The sequence below is a fragment of the Scophthalmus maximus genome, chromosome 7 (assembly GCF_022379125.1).
Source record: "Scophthalmus maximus strain ysfricsl-2021 chromosome 7, ASM2237912v1, whole genome shotgun sequence".
NCBI classification, from domain to species: Eukaryota; Metazoa; Chordata; class Actinopteri; order Pleuronectiformes; family Scophthalmidae; genus Scophthalmus; species Scophthalmus maximus.
Window position 1 is genome coordinate 24,789,141 of NC_061521.1, and position 19,169 is coordinate 24,808,309.

The following is a 19,169-nucleotide window of genomic DNA, read 5'->3' on the forward strand; positions in this document are numbered from 1 at the left end:
CGGGGGAAATGGATGGAACTAACGAGAGAAAGAAAAGAGTGTTGAGGTGTAGTAACATCACTCGGGCAGGGATAATATGAAAAGGAGAATACTCACTGATTCAGACGTGACTGAGAGGAACAACAAACTTTGGAAATGCTCGTGAACATCACCTTATAGGCTCAAAACCTTTTTGACCCTATTTTGGCCTTGTAAAAAGATGGAGAGACATCAACAAGATATTATCGATTGAACCCGTCTGCAGTACATGGAGCCGGTCCACTTCATTTGAATGATGTTGTACTATTTACGGCAACTCCCCTAGAGGGCAGTCACGAGGTCGTCCTCGATGAATTGAAGTGAATGGAGCTAAATCGCTAAAATACGTAATTACACCTGCTTCTAAACAAGATTTTTTTTAATTTTAGTTTGGCAAATATAGTATCGATAATATATCGGAACTGAAATGAAATAATAGTTAAATGTCCCTCTGACACATTTCTTAATATTTCAGAATTTCAGACCAATGGCATGAAGTTGAGACAACGTTACGCGTGGTATCACATGGGGGGGGGGGGAGAGACGAAATATTTAACTGCAGTGTTCACCTCCAATGATATAATGTCTGAAAGACGAGGACATTTGTGTGGTGCCTTCAAAGTCGTGTCAAGTTCCTGAAGTAAGTGATGCTGGTAGTAAAACCATAATCATATTACAGTGGCAATAAAAATAATGAAAATGGACCAATTCATAAATTTTTCTCCATTCAAACTAACACCTGCTCAATTGACCACACGTCAACATCTGATGGGCGCGCATACAAAGTTCTTCAGGGCGCTCTTTGAATTGCAACGTGGAACGAAAACTATGCATCAAATTTAAACAATGTATCAAAGAACATGAACCTTGGTCCGAACAATCAGATGTGGAAAAAAAACCCAGAGCAAATTGAATGAAGTCGAAATACCGTCTAAAGAAAGGTCAGGAGGATCGTCATATATGATATATGTGTGCTTGTGTAAACACTGGTATTGAAGTAGAATAGTGGACAGTATTGTGTTGCAGAAAAGGTAATAAACAGCTCTATACACAGAATATATACAGTAACAGCATAAAATTGCTCAGAAAGGTTTTCTCTTTGTCGGATAAACCCAGTAGCAGCCTCATTATGTTTGCTCTAGTTTTTCACGAGGTTTGTCTTTTTCTTTTTTAATCTAATTACGACTTTTATGTAAAACATCCTCACTACAGTAAACAAAAAATGCAGATGAGTCTAATTTTGCTTTGAAATAAGGGGACTAGAAAAGGGTGAGGGTCCGGACAACAGAAGTGGCGCCGTGAAGTAACGATGAATTAAATATAGTTTCATGTCTACACCAGGACTGACGTGGCATTCTCCTTGACTCGTGCACCAGGGAGCGGTCGTGGCAATGACATTTTCAAGAGTGAAACCGTGGGAAGTCGGACAACCCAGAGGGAGCGAGAGACGGATGGAGTGAAAGAGTGCGGGAGGAGAACAGAGGGAGAAGGTCAGAGGGAAATTGTGAGACAGCGTCGGGAACAAGCGGCACTTTGACCCACAGCAGATATTTAACATGTCGCTGTGCGTGTGGGAAAGACGAGGTCATACACACACTAGGACGAGAGGCTGTGAGTACGGAGCAAGTGGCAGCCCGCCGTGAAAAACCACTGGAGCCGCCCTCTGCTGGTCGTTGGGCAGAACACAGGCTTCGGACACTTCTGCCTGACTTTTGTAAACAACCAAGATGGCTGCCGCTGTTGAACGAGCACTTGACTGAAAGCACCTGATAGGCTGTGGGACAACAGGGTTGAGGACAATAGTACTCGTGGAAACTTTTGCCGAAACACATGCGTTATTCCCAGCATTGTCAGCCGAAAATTCCTCTCTTTTACTATGTATGTATTTTTTACACAGTTGAAAATACTTGAATAAAGAAATTATCCAAGAACCCTTCAGGCTTCAGGCGGAGCCTTTCTGCACTTCATCATCTGCCAAACACAGACTGGCAAGAAAGGTCAAGAGACAGAGGGTGGTAGGAAGCTGGTATCACTCACTCAACATACACACACACACACACACACACACACAGAGGTTCATGTATCTGAGCGCATATTCAGACAGACACATACAGACACGCAATAAATTTAAACGCGTTTAAAGCATCGTCATTACAGATAGACACACTCGCAACAGTGCACATAGATAAAAACATGCATATCACAGAGAATGAAAAAATCAATATGTGCACACATCGATACACAAAACACATATATGTCGAAAAGCAAATCACACGCACACTCACAAACACACACACACACACACACACACACACACACACACACACACACACACACACACACACACAGAGCTTGGGGATTACCTCTGTCAGTCCTGAATGTGAGCCCCAGCTGAGTGTCTCGCTGAGACACTATGGATATTTTATAGGTCTCCACAAATTGTAATGAATGTTTTATGAGGTTACATCGGTGTGCGTTGTTAGGTTGTGTACTTGCCCACGTGTGTGTGTGTGTGTGTGTGTGTGTGTGTGTGTAATACAACCACCTAAAACAAGGTAAAATCCTAATGTTAACTTCCACCTTCTCCCTGAAACAGACGCTCTCCAGAGGGGCAATAACAGTGAAAAAGCACTAAGGTATTTTATTGTGAAAGCAACCGTAAAAGGGAAAGATAACTACACACAGTTATACGGCCTCTCGCTCTGAACTTATGAACCGGATGACGTCAGGTTTTGTAATGAACGAGGCCTCGGAGCCATTCAGCATCTTTCAGTGGAACGATCATTCTCTCTCTCTCTCTCTCTCTCTCTCTCTCTCTCTCTCTCTCTCTCTCTCTCTCTTTTTCTTTGTCCATCACATTTTGTAAGAAAGATGATGAGTGGAGTGTGAACCATAATGTGTGACTCTGCATCATTGGTTTGATTAGTTTGTTACAGTTCTCCTGACTTCAGGACGATACCAAGTATCAACTCACCCATTGGTTTGTGAGCTGCCGCTTTCATACCCTCGAGTTCAGCATTTCGGCCGGCGTCCATCTTTTTGTTTCTCGGAACCAGAAGTAATTGATTTGAAGGAGCAGGCCCTCAATCACACGGTATCTGTGCCCCAATGTATACGGTGCTTTTATATTTTGTATAATGTACGAAATGAGCATCATGCTGTATGAAACTAATGATTGAACCATAAACTCTTCAGGAAGATGTTTTCTGACGCTATAAATCCATTGAGAAATAGGGTCATTTCCTCGTAGACTTGAGGAGAAACCAGTGGAGTCGCCCTCTGCTGGTCATTGGAGAGAATACAGGTACACACAAATATTTTTAAAGCCCCAGTGTGTAATTTTTGTAATTTCCTGGCGGCATCTGGTGGTAAAGTTCCAAACCGCAACCAACTGAGCGACGGACAGGGGACACGTTAAGGTGGCGCACCGCTGATTCCATTTACGGTTTCTGGCAGCGTCTGAAAATTTAAGGCGCATGTGATGTATTCTGGAGCGTTTTGTGCAACAACTGTTTTCAACACGACGTAGAAACAGTGAGACTCACGCGGAGGTCGGTCCACCTCACGGAACTATGTTGAACACATAGTTATGGACAACATATTAAATTTCTGTGAAAAAGTTCTTCTAAATATTACACACTGTAGCTCTAAGTTCACTGAAATGAAGTATACGTCACATACAAGTCTTTACTTCAACACACTAATCACTTGATTTCTCTTACGATGTAAAGTTTTACACCTTTAGACCATTAAAGATGGTTCAAATCCGTCTGTTTGAGAAGAGATAATCACCCCGGTCAAGCTGCACATGACTCACAGACATTAACAGCGGTAAACCTTTGACGTTGTTTTATTTTGAAGGGATACGAGCCAGAAAGGTTTGAAACCACAGCAGCAGCAGCAGCAGCAGCAGCAGCTCATGAAACCAGGCTCCCGGTTCCTTCTTGGTTCGCTGCCTTATAATTATCACCACTGCAGCCAACAGAGGATTTAGCAGTGGGCTGTAATGACAGACCAGCAGTAAAGGCTGTGTTGGGTCTAATACTATTAGACTTTAATGTCATAAGTGGTGGTCTTCTCGCTGTGATTTGGCGCCGCCTCGTGGCAACAACCTGACGTGGCTGCAGAGGCCAAATGAAGGATCAAATACTGGCGCTGAAGACAACAAAAGACGTGATCTAAGTATGTTACCACGTGTGCGACATGTGAGCATGTTGGTGTCTCATCCTCTTATGACCGTTCTCTTGTTGCCGTCGCGCCAGATTCAGTTCAGTGTCGAAAGCTGACGACCAGATGTTGTCTGTCATAACACAAAAAAACCAAGAGGCCCAGGACAGGAAACAGACCCAGGTGGTTCTTGAAAAGCACCAGATGGAGATTTTCTTCTTTTTAAAACCCCACAGCGAACCACAGATAATCCCATGATGGCAGCGGCAACTATTTGGACAGAAAATCCGTCAGAATATTCTCCGGCTCACCAGGGATGTTAATCCTGCTCACTCAGACTTTATATTAAAACCATACCTTGCATTTTCTAACCGGTCTTCAGTCGGATTAGAAGCCGGTAACTATTACTTTGGGAAGGTTGTGATAATATCACAAAACATATATATTTATTTGTATCATAGTCTAGAATTAGGAGCACAGAAATTGCCGTGCTGTACTGTGTTATTAATGCTTTGTGACATCTCGCCAGTGGATGAGGCCGAGCTGATCACTTTACTTTACAGTTTATAGCCCAGATAACACTTTCTTTTTTTTTATTGAACAGCTTCTGCTGACGTGTCAGTGGGCCATCTGGAGAGTATTATGATATGAAAGGGATTTACCAATAGGGTATGAACTGTCTTGGTTGGTTTCTGGCGCTCACCGTCTCTCCGTCTCTCTCCGTCTCTCTCTCTCTCTCTCCTCTGGGGAAAGGGTGGGAGAGGGAGGACAGACAGAGAGACTGTAATCAACAGAGAGAGGGAGAGGGGCTGGGAGGGATCGTGGGTGGGGGAGGCTCACTTGGATCCCAAACCCACTGGAGCAACCAGTGATTATAAGGAACAAGGCAGAAAGTTCTGGAGTTGTACAACTCAGGCAGGAGTAAAACAAAACACGCTGAACGCAGCAGGAGGAATAAAAGGAATATTAAAGGGATCCCTCTCAACACCGCAAGACTGTTGTAAACAGTGACGGAAGCCACATGGATTGATCTTCTTTTGTCTTTGGAAAACTACAGACAAGAAGTGGACAGAGTCTCCTTATCACTGGCAGGACATCACAACAGTGAAGTGGTTGCTGCGGTATAGAGTTATTGACAGACGAGTCGAGTCATGTCGGGCCGAGTGTTTCCCGTCCTTCTCCTCTCATTGTGTCTGACGGTGGGTTCGGTCCAGAGCCAGGGTTCCCCCCAGGATACCTTCATAATCCAGTACCTGGAGCGGAGGTTGGCTCAGATGGAGGTACAGTATAGGCAGCTCTATGCACTTCCATATATGACGTCAAATACCCACGTCACAAAGTCCTGACTATTACAACTATTTCCAATATTAAGAAAGAAGGAGAACCTGGTATTTCCTTTTTACGACTGTTCATATTCCAGTTTAAAATCTGTGTTTTACTTCCTGTGTCAATGAAATCAGGAGCGTCTGAATCTATGTGAGCAAAACACCGTGAGCTTCACCCAGAAGACCTATGACCTCTCCTCTGACATCAGGGGTTTCATGTCTTCTCTCAGCGTTCTGAGGTACCGTAGGCCTGTGTGTAAAGAACTCCTTGAACTAGGATGATGTAACAAGAATGAGAGAACTCCTTGAACTAGGATGATGTAACAGGAATGAGAAAACTGAATTAGTGGCGTTTTTGCTCCGTAGGTCGGAGGTGAAGAGCCAGGTGGACGGCGTGTCGGTGCGCGTGGAGCGGGTGGAGAGGGAGTTGGAGTATCTGGAAAACAAGATCCCGGCCCAGTCGGACATCGAGATGGAGGAGACTCTGCTGGAGCAACAGATAAAGGCTGCAGAGCTGGACCTGCTGAAGAAGAAAGCCAAGATCAAAGTGGAGCATGGTAGGAAGTACAGTGTGGGCGAAGCTGATAATGATTATAACACACTGTACATCCGCTCTTCCGGACGAGGGCTTTAGTGTCAGAGGAGAGGAATGAAAGAAAAGTATTAAAAGTGAAAGGACAGATGTCAATAAAAACCCACTGACACACTTTTCTCTCCATCACCTCCAGACTGCAGCACGGCCCTGAGTCAGATCAAGTCTCTGAAGATCGTGACGAAGGCAGGAGACACCCAGGGTTCCTGGTTCAAGGACCCGTCAGAACAATCGGCTAAGGTCCGTTCTCTTCAAATAAAGGTTTACAGTCGGCCGCTGCAGATCAAACAAAAAGGGAATTGTACTTTTCTTCACCCTGGATTTAGCCTGGGACCCACACGGGGTGCTCATTCCCTTTGCGCTGTGCTCTGCTGCCCCCTGATGGCCAATATGTATTGCTTTAATAGTCACAGCATATTGAGATGTAAATGATTGGGGGATGTTGTGATTCTGTTTAATATTAAATCCACCCACTACAAATTGAACTACAAGTGGAACGACACAGTTCTTGCTCAGCTGGTCACAATCTTTCAGGTCTACCTGCTCAGTGGAGTTCGTAACAACACTCTGCTGGAGTACGTTTCCCTGCAAAGCTTCACGGAGCGGACCAGCACCTCCTCCGCGAAGGTGGTGCGGCTGCCCTTCCAGTGGCAGGGGACAGGTCATGTGGTCTACAATGGATTCCTCTACTACCACAAGGCAGAAACACCCAACCAGATACTGAAGGTGGGTCACCGAACAGGGAGCCAAGGCCCAAAAAATACAGTCGCTGTTGATTTCCACTGCTTGTAGAATAAAGAAAATGGGTATGCCACAGTTTCTCTGAGGGTTCGCATGACTTTGCAACATCGACTGAGAGCAGTTAATGGCCGCCAATGTCAATGTTCAGATGTGAGACACAGCAGACTTGCTGTGCAGCTTTGAAGACTTGAAGACTTCAGATCGCTTCAAGGATCTTAGTCATTGGGGAGTTGTTGTTTTTTGTCCCATTTCCTTTGCTGCTATGTGTCAGTTGAGGTCAGTCAGCCCCACGAAGCCAAAAGAAACAATTTGGTTCCAGTAAACTGAGCTGACTTTTCTCAAGAGTTTCAGAGCAAATGGAACTACTCCAGCAACTTTACCAAAACTTTAAATTGCAGTAGATCTTGTACAGCTATAACCACACCCATATAGCCTAGCTGTAGTACTTTATGTTACCATGAAGTTTTTGTTATTCTGAGTTTTCCTTTAGTGTCGCCATGGGTTTGACAAGTGAATTGCCATTGTTTTAATTTGGACCCTTGCAATTCTGTTGCAACAAAGATATCTGACGCAAAATGATGAGCATTTATTGATTGGCCTTTTTTTCCCACTGGTTTCCATCACATGAAGGTAGACCTGTTGAACGGTACACTGGTGGACAGCACTCTCCTTCCAGGAGCCGGTCGGATCCCGGTCTACAGTCTGAACCCCGACACTTACCTGGACCTGGCTGTGGATGAACTCGGCCTCTGGGTCATCCACGCCGACCCTGAGTACGGAGGAAACCTGGTCATTACCAAACTGGATAAAGGTAGAGATTACCACCTTTACACATAAACATACATATCATATATAAGTAATCTGATCTATAATAAGCACTTTTTTTCATACCTTAAAGGGAGTTTGGCAGTGGAATATACCTGGGATACGCAATGTAAAAGTCGCGATGCTGAAGGAGCCTTTCTAATATGTGGGACCCTCTATGTGGTCTACAACACACGCTACGGAGGACGCTCCACCATACAGTGTCTCTACGACATCCACGACACCATCCACAGGTTGGTTCAGACCATAAACTGTATATACAGATGGACGACATGACAGCTCCCCATGCGTGAAGCCAAATGATCTGGTTTGCCCCCTGGTGGCTGGCTTCGGTATAGGTCATAAACTCCACCTCCTCTATTTTAGTAAATCGAACATGGACCAAACTAAAAAGTCAAAGTAAACATTAGATACATTTTTCACAAAGAGGGTTTCTGTTGTTTTAGGTAGTCTCAACTTATCTGTTTTGTTGTAATTAGTTATTTGATGCTTTAAAAGCAGTGTTTCCATATCCAAGATATTTTGGCTTCACTTTTGTCAGAAGTGGAGACATGTCATCCATTATTATTGGCAGTCTACTTATACACAAACATAAATTGCAAAGCTTATTCATAGCCGAAAACTCTTGTTGTTAAAATATCCATATACTCAGAAAAACAGACACAGGGATACAAGCTTCATATTCACACAGACCAAGCAAAAACATTTACCATTAATCATAACCAGTCTTTCTCAACTTAACCTTTATTCCTAATTAACTAAACATTTGATCTTTTCTGTGCCATGCAGCGACGAGAGTCCAGTGATGTTCTTCCCAAAGCGCTACACCAGCCACAGCAGCATCCACTACCACCCCGGGGACAAACAGCTGTACGCCTGGGACGACGGCTACCAGACGATATACAAAGTGGAGACGCGCAGGAACGACCAAGTCGCTGCTGAATGAAGATAATCCACAGTGGTCATCATTAATAAAAACACCTGCATTCACGAAAATGATTCAAAAAATGATGCTTATAATCTACTGTTTTCTTTTTTTGTGTGTGATCCTTTGCTGGCAATGGATGCTGCCTCCATCACTGTTAATCTTTATAAAGATTGTGTCCAACCAAATGCTTTTTATAGGTAGACTTTATACTTTTTATCACCATAATAAAGAGCACTCAAGTTCCATGTGCGTTTTCATTGTATTGACTCAAATTAATGATTGAAAATGTCTGCTCATCATCATTCATAATGTGTGTTTGAGTGCGCATGCCACTAAAATTTAAGTAAAATTATTTTTTGATAAAATATGTGTGTAATATAAACACAGATCTTATATATTAATTTATATACATATATATATATATATATATATATAGAGAGAGAGAGAGAGAGAGAGAGAGAGAGAGAAAGAGAGAGATAAACACTATACTATGTGCATAAAACAAGGGTTTTTTGTGATCAAATTTTTATTACATTTTTTATATTCAAACATAAACATAACAAAACAACAAGATACAGTAAAGAAAACATTCAAAAAAGAACATACATATACCCCTCTTCAAAACGGAAAAAAGAGAGAGAGAAAAAATATAATAAAATAGAAATAAAAATAATTGCTTAAAACAAGGTTGTTAGTATTAAGAGTTTACCTATCATATAATATAATGCCTGATATTCTTCATACTTGAAATGGTTAAAAAAACTAGTTTTGTTGTTGTGACTGTTCCAGTGCTGTAGAGTTGTCTATTTCCTATATATCTCATATTTGATTGTGTTTATATCCTTTAATATTAATTATTTAAGGTCCTCATCTGTTGTCCACTGCTGCTCTTTGTTCAACGTCTCTAATTCATCCCGCTCATTTCCAGTTGACGATGACGTAAGAAAGGGGCGGTTCCGAAATGACCGTTGACCAAAGCGTCAGTGTCTGTCGCCTCTCCGCCCGCCTCTGATTGGTTTATCTCGATACACTGTTTCTAACTCTAACCAATCATCGCGCTTCATGGCCTTACGCCTAACCCAATCAGAGCGAAGGATGGCGGGGGGCGGGCCCTGTTCAACCTCCGGCGGGGGAGGAAATAAAGCGTTTGACAACATCGGCGGCGACTCAGGGATTTTTAAAAACTGGCGACATCGTCTTCGAACTTCTGTCTCTCTCGTTCGTAAACATGAGGAAGCGAAGCGGCAGCAGCGCCGGCAGGAGAAGCTCCACGTTCAGGAGACGCAGCGACAATTTGCACTTTGACGAGTTCGGCTTCGCTGTGACCAAGAGGAAGGAGCAGAAGCTTCATCACCGCTGTCACGACTACAGGTGCGGGCCAGCCAATCAACACGCTGCTAACTAGTGGGGCTAGCCACACGAGCTAGTCCAGCTAGCTACTAGCTAGGGCTCATATGACCCTAATGACCCAGGACACGTTATGAAGTCTTAAAGTCACCGTTCACTTGTTCACATCCTGTTTGATGTTGTCCTCTTTATTCGATTGTTAACTTTATTTAATCAGAGCAAACGTCAGTAAAGTTGTGTTCGCGCTAATGTTAGTGCTATTCAAGTGTATTTTAGCGTCTTTGAGCTTCTTTCTACTACCGTAACAATTAGGGCTGCAACTAACGAGTATCTTCACTATCGATTTCATCTGTCGATTATTTTATCGATTAATCGATTAGTTGTTTGGTCCATAAAATGTCATAAAATGGGGAAAAATGAGAGATGATGTTTTGTTTTGTCCTCACACCAAAGATCTTCAGTTCACTGTCACAGAGGAGCAGAGAAACCAGAACATATTCACATTGAAGAAGATGAAATCAGAGAATTTAGACATTTTTCTCTCATAAAAACTACTTGGCAGTGAATGGATTAAGTTTAAAGGGTTTGGCCCCATAAATATTACTAGATTAAATTAGATAAGAATTTGCATGTTATTCTATGGTTTGAGACGAACCAACAAAACAGCATTTATCTCACTGTAGTGAGTTCATTTTACAACAACTAACAAGTTAATTTCATCAACGATTAATCCGCTCATCATTCACTAAGATATTGATTTGGCTAGATAGAAAAATAAATAAAATATGTCTCATTTTGTTCAACCAACACTCCAAAAGCCTGAATAAATTAAATTGACAATTAATTACAACCAATAAAAGCATCACGTTCTGACATTAGAGGGACTTGAAACCAACAGTTAATCGATTAGTAATCAATTACTAAATTAATCGCCGGCTATTTTGATAAATTATTATTCGGTTCGAGTAGTTTTTATGAAAAAAAAAAGTCAAAATTCTCTGATTTCAGCTTCTTTAATATGAATATGTTCTGGTTTCTTTGCTCCTCTGTGACAATAAACTGAATATCTTTGGTGTGTGGACAAAACATCATCTTGGGGGTTTTGGGAAACATCATGACATTTTTCAGGAGAAAATAATGGACAGGTTAATCGATAATGATGATAATCGTTCATTGCAGCCCAAGATATTTGGCATTTTTGTCAATTAGAATAGTTGCTAGTTAAATTCCCTACACCGCACTGGAAGCAAACAATAGCAAAATCCTTACTTGTTAGATTCACATCAGCTGACATACGGTTACTCAGACTGACTGTAGTCGCTGATGATGATGATGATGATGATCACCACTCTTCCTGGAATCAGATGCTTTGCCTGATTCCAATAAATGAAAAGAAAAGCGATGAATCAGTCGGCGCTCACCACGTTGTGTCGTTGTCTCCGTCAGTTACCCCCAGCTGAGCTCTCTGAGGGTGACGGAGCTGTGTGAGCTGCTCAGCTACTGGAATGGAGCCAGCTTCATCTGCAAGAGCCAGGTGACACTTCAATAAACTACAATCATCATCCGTTATGTTTCACCCGGTGTTTTTATAAACGACGCAGCCTGATCTGATCACTCCCCTTGGTTTGTGTTTCTGCAGATCGAGCGGTTCATCAGAATGGGGATTCCTCCGAGCCTGCGAGGTCCAGTGTGGAAGTGTCTCCTCAGCACCGACGGCCTGAGAGAAAGCAGTGACTTCAACTACCAGGTTAAAGACAGGATGAGATGTCAAATACTCAGTTTTTTAAATATTCTTCTGTTTAAATTTATATTATATAATTTATATATATTATTTATTTATACCCACATCAGGCAATGCTAACTTTTTTATATATTGTAATAATGCCTTTTCATAATGACATCATCCTGACATGTATAAATGTGATGACGAACGATTGATTAACCCAAATAAGCTGTACAGCAGATTGTGTCTCTAATCTCATTGGTTGGGGTTTTCTGTCCTCATGATGATGTCATTCCTACCATATGCTCTATTATCCTGTAGGATGTAGAGAGAGACCTCGTCAGATGAATTTTTCTCAAATATGCATGACGTCATTTCCTCACTTCACTGTGACTTCTTCATGATGTCACTTATCCTATTGTAGCATATGATGGGGAATCATTTTCTGGGAGCTTCATATTTTATTCTTCAGCCTGCTTATTGGCAGTGATATCTTGGGAAATGTGTTTTTGCTATGTTGAAAGTTTTTTTCAGTTCTAGGATTAAAGGCATGTCCAGCACAGTATGATTTACAACTTAAACATTAAAACTCCTGTGAAGTGAACCATCTGTGAATCTGTTAATTGTTTTAACCGTCTTCAGTTTGGCTGCGTCATGGCGACTGAGTTCTTTGAAAACTACTCTGAATTTCTCCTAGAACTAACCCCCCCCTCCCCCCAAAAAACAAAAAAACAACAACAACAAAAAACCCTATTCCTAACCAGGTTAGTGTTGTGCTCTCACCTGCAGAAGTGCCTGTTGGAGGTGCGAGGGCCCCTGGTGGACCTGGGTGTGAGCGAGTACAGCATCCTGTCGGCCATCGCGACGCTCAGCGACACGCAGAACGACCTGGACCTGAACCATCAGCCGCCGTCCGGCTGCCCCGAGCCCTGCTACTCCGCCGATGACATCACCGTGTTTCGACAGATCGCCTTGGACCTGCGTGAGTTCAAACAGTGGGCGATATGACTTATAGCTTAGTGTTTGTTCTGTACTGATGTTTATGTAGCTCAATTTTTTGATTAAGTACTTCATATTAATTTTAACTTGTTGTCACAGAGCGCTCCTTCCCAACCCACCGCTCCCTGATGGGCGACAGACCAGAGGCCATCGAGGGTCAGGCCAAGCTCTTCAGGGTCCTCATCGCATACGCAAAGTACAACCCACAGGTCGGATACAGCCAAGGTAACGGACTCTATTTATCTATATCTATGTATCTATCTACCATGACATGGTTTGTGATTTGCTGCAGACAGCTGCAGTACACAATGTGACCACTTGATGGAAGCAGAGGATCATTATAATTTTATTACAGGAACCTCTCCGCTTCATGCACAGTTTCATGTCTTTTTGAAATCTAGAATACTGGAGATTATTGAAAGTATTTGATAATGAAATCAAGATTTTGAAAAATCAATAAAAAAAAAATCTTGTTGAAAATTCCTTTAAAATTGCTTATCCCATTAAAACTTCCCCCTCATCTCCACTAATATTACATTCATGTTTTACAGTCGACAGTATATCACCATGTCCTGCTTTCAGACAAACTATATCAAATTCAGGGTGAAGATACAGAAGCTTATATGAAGGCAGATTCATAGTTTACATTACATTCATTTTGCTTCAATAATTGGTAACATATCAGAGGTAGGCAGGTTGCATTAAGGGCCTAAGGGACTGGTAGCCACTGGAATAGAACTTCTTCTGTTCCAAAGTCAGTGGTGTAACCCACTTAGCTATTCCAGCTGCTTTATAGCTGCTAGTTTACAGTCTCTGCAGTTCTGTTATATTTTTGAACCTGTTGTGATGTAAACACTGACCTTATCAGGACCAGTGCTCCTCAGGGGGAACAGAGCCTGCTCCTAATGAGGCCGTACGTCTTCTCTGAGGTCCTGCTTGAGGTTAGGGGTGTAGGGGGGTGTAGGGGTTGGTTGTCCACACTGAGTGAAGTCAAGTGTGTGTGTATGTTTGTGTGTGTGTTTCTTAGGGATGTCCTATATAGCTGCTGTGCTGCTGATGCAGTTGGGAGAGGAGGAGGCGTTCTGGGCTCTGGCCGCCTTGTTGGATAAACCCAAGTATCTGACTGAACTCTTTGACCTCAGCCTCACCAAGTAAGAAAGGGAGGTTTACAGTACATGAAAAACTAAGACACTAAGAACGTACGTTTTAAACCACAACATTTGTGCAAAATTATGGAAAACCGGGAATCACCTTTCTCTTTAAGGGGCTGTGTCATGAAATGCCCCACATCTGATAATGGGGCACAGTTACAGTAGCAGAGACGGAGAACGTGGACTGGGTTCCATGATTCAAAGAAATATTAGTTGTTGGCTCAAAACAGGAAGAGGAAAATCACTGATGCAATATTTATTCAGACTAGTCCAGAGAAACAGCGAGCTGTGGTTGAGGCTGTGTTCCAGGGCCACAACACGATAACAGATCGCAACGTGATTGGTTTATACACTCTTCTTGGTTGTTTTAAATGGCAGTTGGCAACCAACGCAATAGGCCGATATCGGCACCTTCTGCTCTGGAGTTTTCCCTTTGTCCTCTGACAGTGGCAGATATTAAAATGTGGCAGAAAAGTGAAAGAAGAGAGAAAGATGTAGTGATTATTGGCTTTTAAAACCAATATATTGTTCGTTTCCAAAAGATTAGTTTTATGTTAAATTTCGTGTACAATGACAATGAACACTTCTAAACGCAGCATTAAAATGCTTTAAAAGTGTTAAATCAAAGAAAATATGTGCAATGTTACGTCGTTGCCTGCCATCTTTTGAATTCCAGGAGACGTGACAATACGCATGCGCAAGCAGTGAACCAATGAACGGTTCTTATCGTCTTCTCGGCCTCCGACGTGAAGCTACACAACTTTTTTTTTGTAGGAAAGAACTATTAAAGGAATACAGATATGATACAATGTCAATGCCGTGTTGGTCTTAGTGTATAAACATCAGACAATTGTAAAAACAACGTGTAATTCGTCTCATTCCTCTGTCGTTTCTGTTCAGGGTCCAACATCAGGTGAAGGTGTTTGACCAGTTCCTGAAACACAGGAAGCCCACACTCTCGCAGCACTTGGTGAGTGTCTCTGGATCTTGGTCTCAGCTCAGGTTTCCACTCTGCCGCGTCCGTATGTAGAATGAAACCTGAACGTGCAGAATATGAAAAGCTGGGTGCCTCTGATTATTAACTGGAAAAAACTTCATGTCAAGAAAGATCTTGTAAATGAGGCCATATGGCCGAGTGATGAGTGGTCCATCTGTGGCGGAGAGGCCTCTGTAATGTATCTGTCATCGACTGGGCCTCTTCTGTCGCTGACTGTGTTTCGGCTCCCGGCTCGTCACGGATGCAGGATCATTGGTTGCCCTATTGGGGCGACAGGCCTACAGCTGTGTAATCTTCTCCCTCGGTACCGACTGATATTTAACAACTGCACTGAGCATCCCTGCACACGTGCAACAGCTTTTTTTATACGATTATAGAACTAGTAAAAATCAAAAGTGATATAATACACAAAGTAACCTAACATTTTTATTGGACCTCATAATTCTGTCATGTACTGTCTCTTTTTATGAGCTATTAAAGATTGAAATATATGTTCAGCTTAAGACGTTAAAAAAATAGCTAAATGTTGACATCAGTAAGTTTATGTCCCGGAGAAAATCTACAAAGGTCTGAATAAAGAAAATCTTATTTTTAATGGCTCATAGCGTCAACTAGTGGCAGCGTTAGCATCATGGCTAACTCGACGTCTGCAGCCTGGCTACTGCCCAAAGCAGTAAAGAACGTTCTTCGCCTGCTTTTCTTCCTCCTCCGCCAACTGTATTACTTTTCTCTTGCAAGGTTCCGTTGTTGTTGTCCTGTAGATACCGAGATAGCAATATTCCTTTCCTTGTTTCGCTTAGGCAATGGTTGAAGCACTTCCCTTTTGCCGCAAATTTTTCTGCGATCTCGACAGCCGAGAGAATGACACGGTGAAAGCTAAGACTCATTCCACTGTGCAATCAAGTCGAACATCACAATGACAAGTTTAAGGCCCAAAAATTGTCCATTTAAGCTCTTTAATCTTTTTACACGGCTCAAAAGGCACTAGCTGCGTCACAGACTGTCCGTTTGGGCCTCATCTTGGGGATTTGTGCTCCTGCCATTTACTTTAGGAGGTCAGTGAAGGAGACTGACAGAAACTGGCAGAGGAACACGTATCGAATACTTTTGTTTAAACATGTCAAACTCATCCCCTCTCGCTGTTTTCCTTCCCCTCCCCGCAGGAGTCGGTGGGAGTCTTGTCAGTCCACTTTGTGATGCCCTGGTTCCTCACGCTCTTCACTTCCCTGCCCTGCTGGGATTCTGTCCTCGCTGTCTGGGATCTCATCATTCTGCACGGTATTTACACACACACACACACACTCACACTCACTCACACTTACACACACACACACGCGCGCTAACATTATTGCAGATTTATCATTTGCTCACATTAACTTTTTACTCTTATGTAGCATTAATTGTTTTTCATCTAATCCGTATGTTATGTCTTTACAGTATTAATTCATGTTATCTGCTGTCTCTCCTCAGGCCTGTCGGCTGTGTTTCGTATCGCTCTGACCATCATCGACCTCCTGGAGCCTCGACTGATGGACCTGAACGATGAGGGGGCAGTGTTGCCCCTGCTGCTGAGAGTCCCTGTTGATGTGTAAGTAAAGTGAAGCTGTTCATGGGATTGAATTATGAATGTAGACGTAAATGTTGCTTCTGTTTCATCTTCAAGCTGTAATTCACATTTTGTTTCGCACAAAATTACAGATGTTCCGATTCCGACACCAGTATCGTAAGTTTTTTTCAGTTATGGGAAGGGAAAGAGGGTATCGGAACATCTCTACACAAAATAACATGAGATACAGAGCGTTATCTGAGGCTCCCATGTATGAATATTGTCCCAGATCAGCCTCCTGATTGTGTCCTACTGCAGAATGTGCTGCACAGTTCTCAGAGCTCAGACTCGTCCCTAAATAAAACTCCAGGCGGCTCATGAATATCAATCGTCTCATCAGGACTGGACATGTTGTGACACCGAGCATTCCGGGAAAAGTGTCATTGTTTTGTCTGTGGTGGATTTTTTGTTTTGTTTTTTTACATGTTTGGATTAAACATCCTTTATGCTAAATGAGTTCCCTCAGTGGCAGCCCATGCTGCTTTCAGTCCCCCCCCCCTCTGTCTTCCCTTTCACGACGTTCAATATAAACGTCACACGCTGGCCGACATGTTTTGTTGACATGAAGTTGTAGTTATGGCAACCCAGCAGGGTCACTGGGTTTGTGTATACACACAGTGTGTGTGTGACGGAGTGGTGCACAGTGATTATTAAAATCCAGTTTATCATATTTGTCTTAATAGATAAACTCTGCTTTAGCTACTTAAATCTAATGTGTAGAAAAGCTCGGAATGTTTGTCCGAGAAAAAGTTTTGTTTTTCTTGGACTGAGATCAGTGGACGAGATTCTTCATGAATGAAAGTAGTTTCCATAAACAGCCGCGTCACAGGCGGTGATAAAGCACTTTATCGTGACCGAGGTGCGCAACAGCAACTCGCAAAGTGAATTATGAAGGACAAATCTTTGGTGTTGTTGCGGGGAACAAGCTAAACAACTTTATAACTGACCTTGAACGTGCACTGTTTTGAATCTAGGACGTAAGGATCCATGTGTTCCCCTCGTCTGCTGTTTGCATATTCATGCGTCGAGGAGCAGCAGCGGCGACAGTCTTGAGTTTGTTCAGCCGGGCAGTCGGCCATCGCATCACATTGAGAAAGTCCTTGTTGCCCGCTTGGCATCGCCATGAAAAGCCCGGTTCAGAAGTCGCTCACTAAGTGGTCCGACCGTCTCCCAGGGCAGGATCCCCTTACACTGGGAAGATAGTGATGGAGGAAGAGAGGGAAGTGGAGTGAAAGAGGGGAAAGGAAGATGAATGGAGGGAGAGAAGCAGCAAGAGAAATGACGGAGAGGAGAGCGAGACAGGATCTTCCCCCTCTCTTCATTTTCTTTTAAGGATTTTTATTTTTAAATTCAGTGGTATAAATGAGAGTTGTCATGCAGCCGTACAGGCCATTCTGATTAATGATTGGTTGAGAGGCTCATCCATCTAACATGTGAGTGTCTGTCTGCTCTGGGCTGTCAGTCAGCTGTCACCACGGTCACAGGTCGCAACAATGACTCCCGAAACCACCATAGATCACCATTCACACAGGAGCTTCACTGTGTGTGTGTGTGTGTGTGTTTGTGTGGCTCAAGCTATTGGTCGATACTGGCACTGATCTGATATCAGTGCTAAGGTCGATGTTACTCGGGTGTTCGGGCACATATCGGGTTATATAACTTACATATAACCTAACATTTTTAGACAAGACATTTGCAATTTTTGCATATCAACAGTAGCGCCCACGTTGGTAAAAAAAAAAATGCCACTAGTCATCAATAGTCTGATGCTGCAGATATAAAGTTTAAGTGTCTGCTCCACTTATCCTATCATGTGATGAGAGTAGAGTAGAGAGTTTTTAAGTGACGGTGAGGCAAAGAGCGCTGCACACAGCTCTCCAATGTAGCAGCAACGCAAAACTCTAATGGTGCGTTCACATCGGAGTAGTTTGGTTGCTTGAACATTTGTGCTTATTCGCTCAAATTTGTCTGGATAAAAATTTAAAAATTTAACAAAACTGAAAAGAACTTAATCCCTCATAATACTGCACCAGCTCGTAATATGTACCAAATTAAAATACTTCTATATATATTCTGCACATATATATATTTGTGTTGCGATTATGCCATTGAATTCGGGCACTTGATTTATCTTGCAACCAAATTCAATTAGCAAAAAATAAATCACATTGAATCCTGTTTATAATCATAGGAGGAGGGCTAACAGTTGTTTTATGGTAAACTATGGCACACAACTCACCACCTTCTCTCCTCTTGTGACTCATTTACCTCTTTGTCTTTGCGCCTCCTTTTGTCTCCATATCTCCCGTCTCTCTCCTTCTATACCTCCTCCTACTCACTTCACATACGCTACGTTTTTTTTTTTTTCGTGGTGCCCTCCACCAGCCCCGTCTCTCTTTCTCTTTTTGTTTACTCCGCCTCCTTCGCAATAGCCGATTCCCATAAACCTCTCTGGGCTGTCCAACCTTCCCTGTGCTCCCCCCTCTCCTCCTCCGTGCTTCCTTTCATTCATTCATTTATCCTCATTGACACGTTGACACCCTCATTCAGCTGCAGGGGGTTGACACGTCATTTGTTTACTTCACACTGACATGGCTGGTTTCTATAACGTCTCTACTTTAGTTGTTAGTTAGCCTTCGAAAACGGACGGCCCGAGTCGCGTCGATGTGAAGCATCGGGGAAAATAATGTTGGAGCCAGTGTGTAGTTGTAGTGATGGAGCATTGTCATTATGCTTCATGGCCCGACTCT

General features: G+C 42.8%; 2 protein-coding genes across 7 annotated transcripts in view; both read left to right on the top strand.

The window, feature by feature from the left end:
* The first annotated feature begins 5,005 nt into the window (after positions 1 to 5,005).
* On the top strand, positions 5,006 to 8,839 carry olfml1 (olfactomedin-like 1). The gene is made up of 8 exons (XM_035643719.2): positions 5,006 to 5,465; positions 5,646 to 5,749; positions 5,877 to 6,067; positions 6,239 to 6,342; positions 6,637 to 6,828; positions 7,474 to 7,654; positions 7,742 to 7,901; positions 8,458 to 8,839. Exons 1-8 carry the CDS (start codon positions 5,337 to 5,339, stop codon positions 8,612 to 8,614), a joined length of 1,218 nt encoding a protein of 405 aa, XP_035499612.2. The 5' UTR covers positions 5,006 to 5,336; the 3' UTR covers positions 8,615 to 8,839.
* An 866-nt stretch (positions 8,840 to 9,705) lies between these two features.
* Positions 9,706 to 19,169, top strand: part of si:ch211-266k8.4 (TBC1 domain family member 10B) — a 53,322-nt gene continuing 43,858 nt past the window's right edge. For all 6 annotated transcript variants that reach the window (XR_004794998.2, XR_004794996.2, XR_004794999.2 and 3 more), the window contains exons 1-9: positions 9,706 to 9,967; positions 11,390 to 11,477; positions 11,583 to 11,690; positions 12,456 to 12,648; positions 12,765 to 12,890; positions 13,693 to 13,816; positions 14,717 to 14,786; positions 15,977 to 16,091; positions 16,284 to 16,401. Coding sequence is in view for 1 of the 6 variants with exons in the window: in XM_035643708.2 (XP_035499601.2) it covers positions 9,825 to 9,967; positions 11,390 to 11,477; positions 11,583 to 11,690; positions 12,456 to 12,648; positions 12,765 to 12,890; positions 13,693 to 13,816; positions 14,717 to 14,786; positions 15,977 to 16,091; positions 16,284 to 16,401 (1,085 nt within the window). In the remaining 5 variants the exon portion in view is untranslated. The remainder of the gene's footprint in view (positions 9,968 to 11,389; positions 11,478 to 11,582; positions 11,691 to 12,455; positions 12,649 to 12,764; positions 12,891 to 13,692; positions 13,817 to 14,716; positions 14,787 to 15,976; positions 16,092 to 16,283; positions 16,402 to 19,169) is intronic.

Bases quoted from the DNA above. Each gene is read 5' to 3' on its own strand.
- olfml1 (XM_035643719.2), top strand. From the start codon at position 5,337: ATGTCGGGCCGAGTGTTTCCCGTCCTTCTCCTCTCATTGTGTCTGACG. The intron at 5,466-5,645 runs GTACAGTATAGG...CAATGAAATCAG, and splicing joins GGAGGTTGGCTCAGATGGAG to GAGCGTCTGAATCTATGTGA. The intron at 6,829-7,473 runs GTGGGTCACCGA...CATCACATGAAG, and splicing joins CACCCAACCAGATACTGAAG to GTAGACCTGTTGAACGGTAC.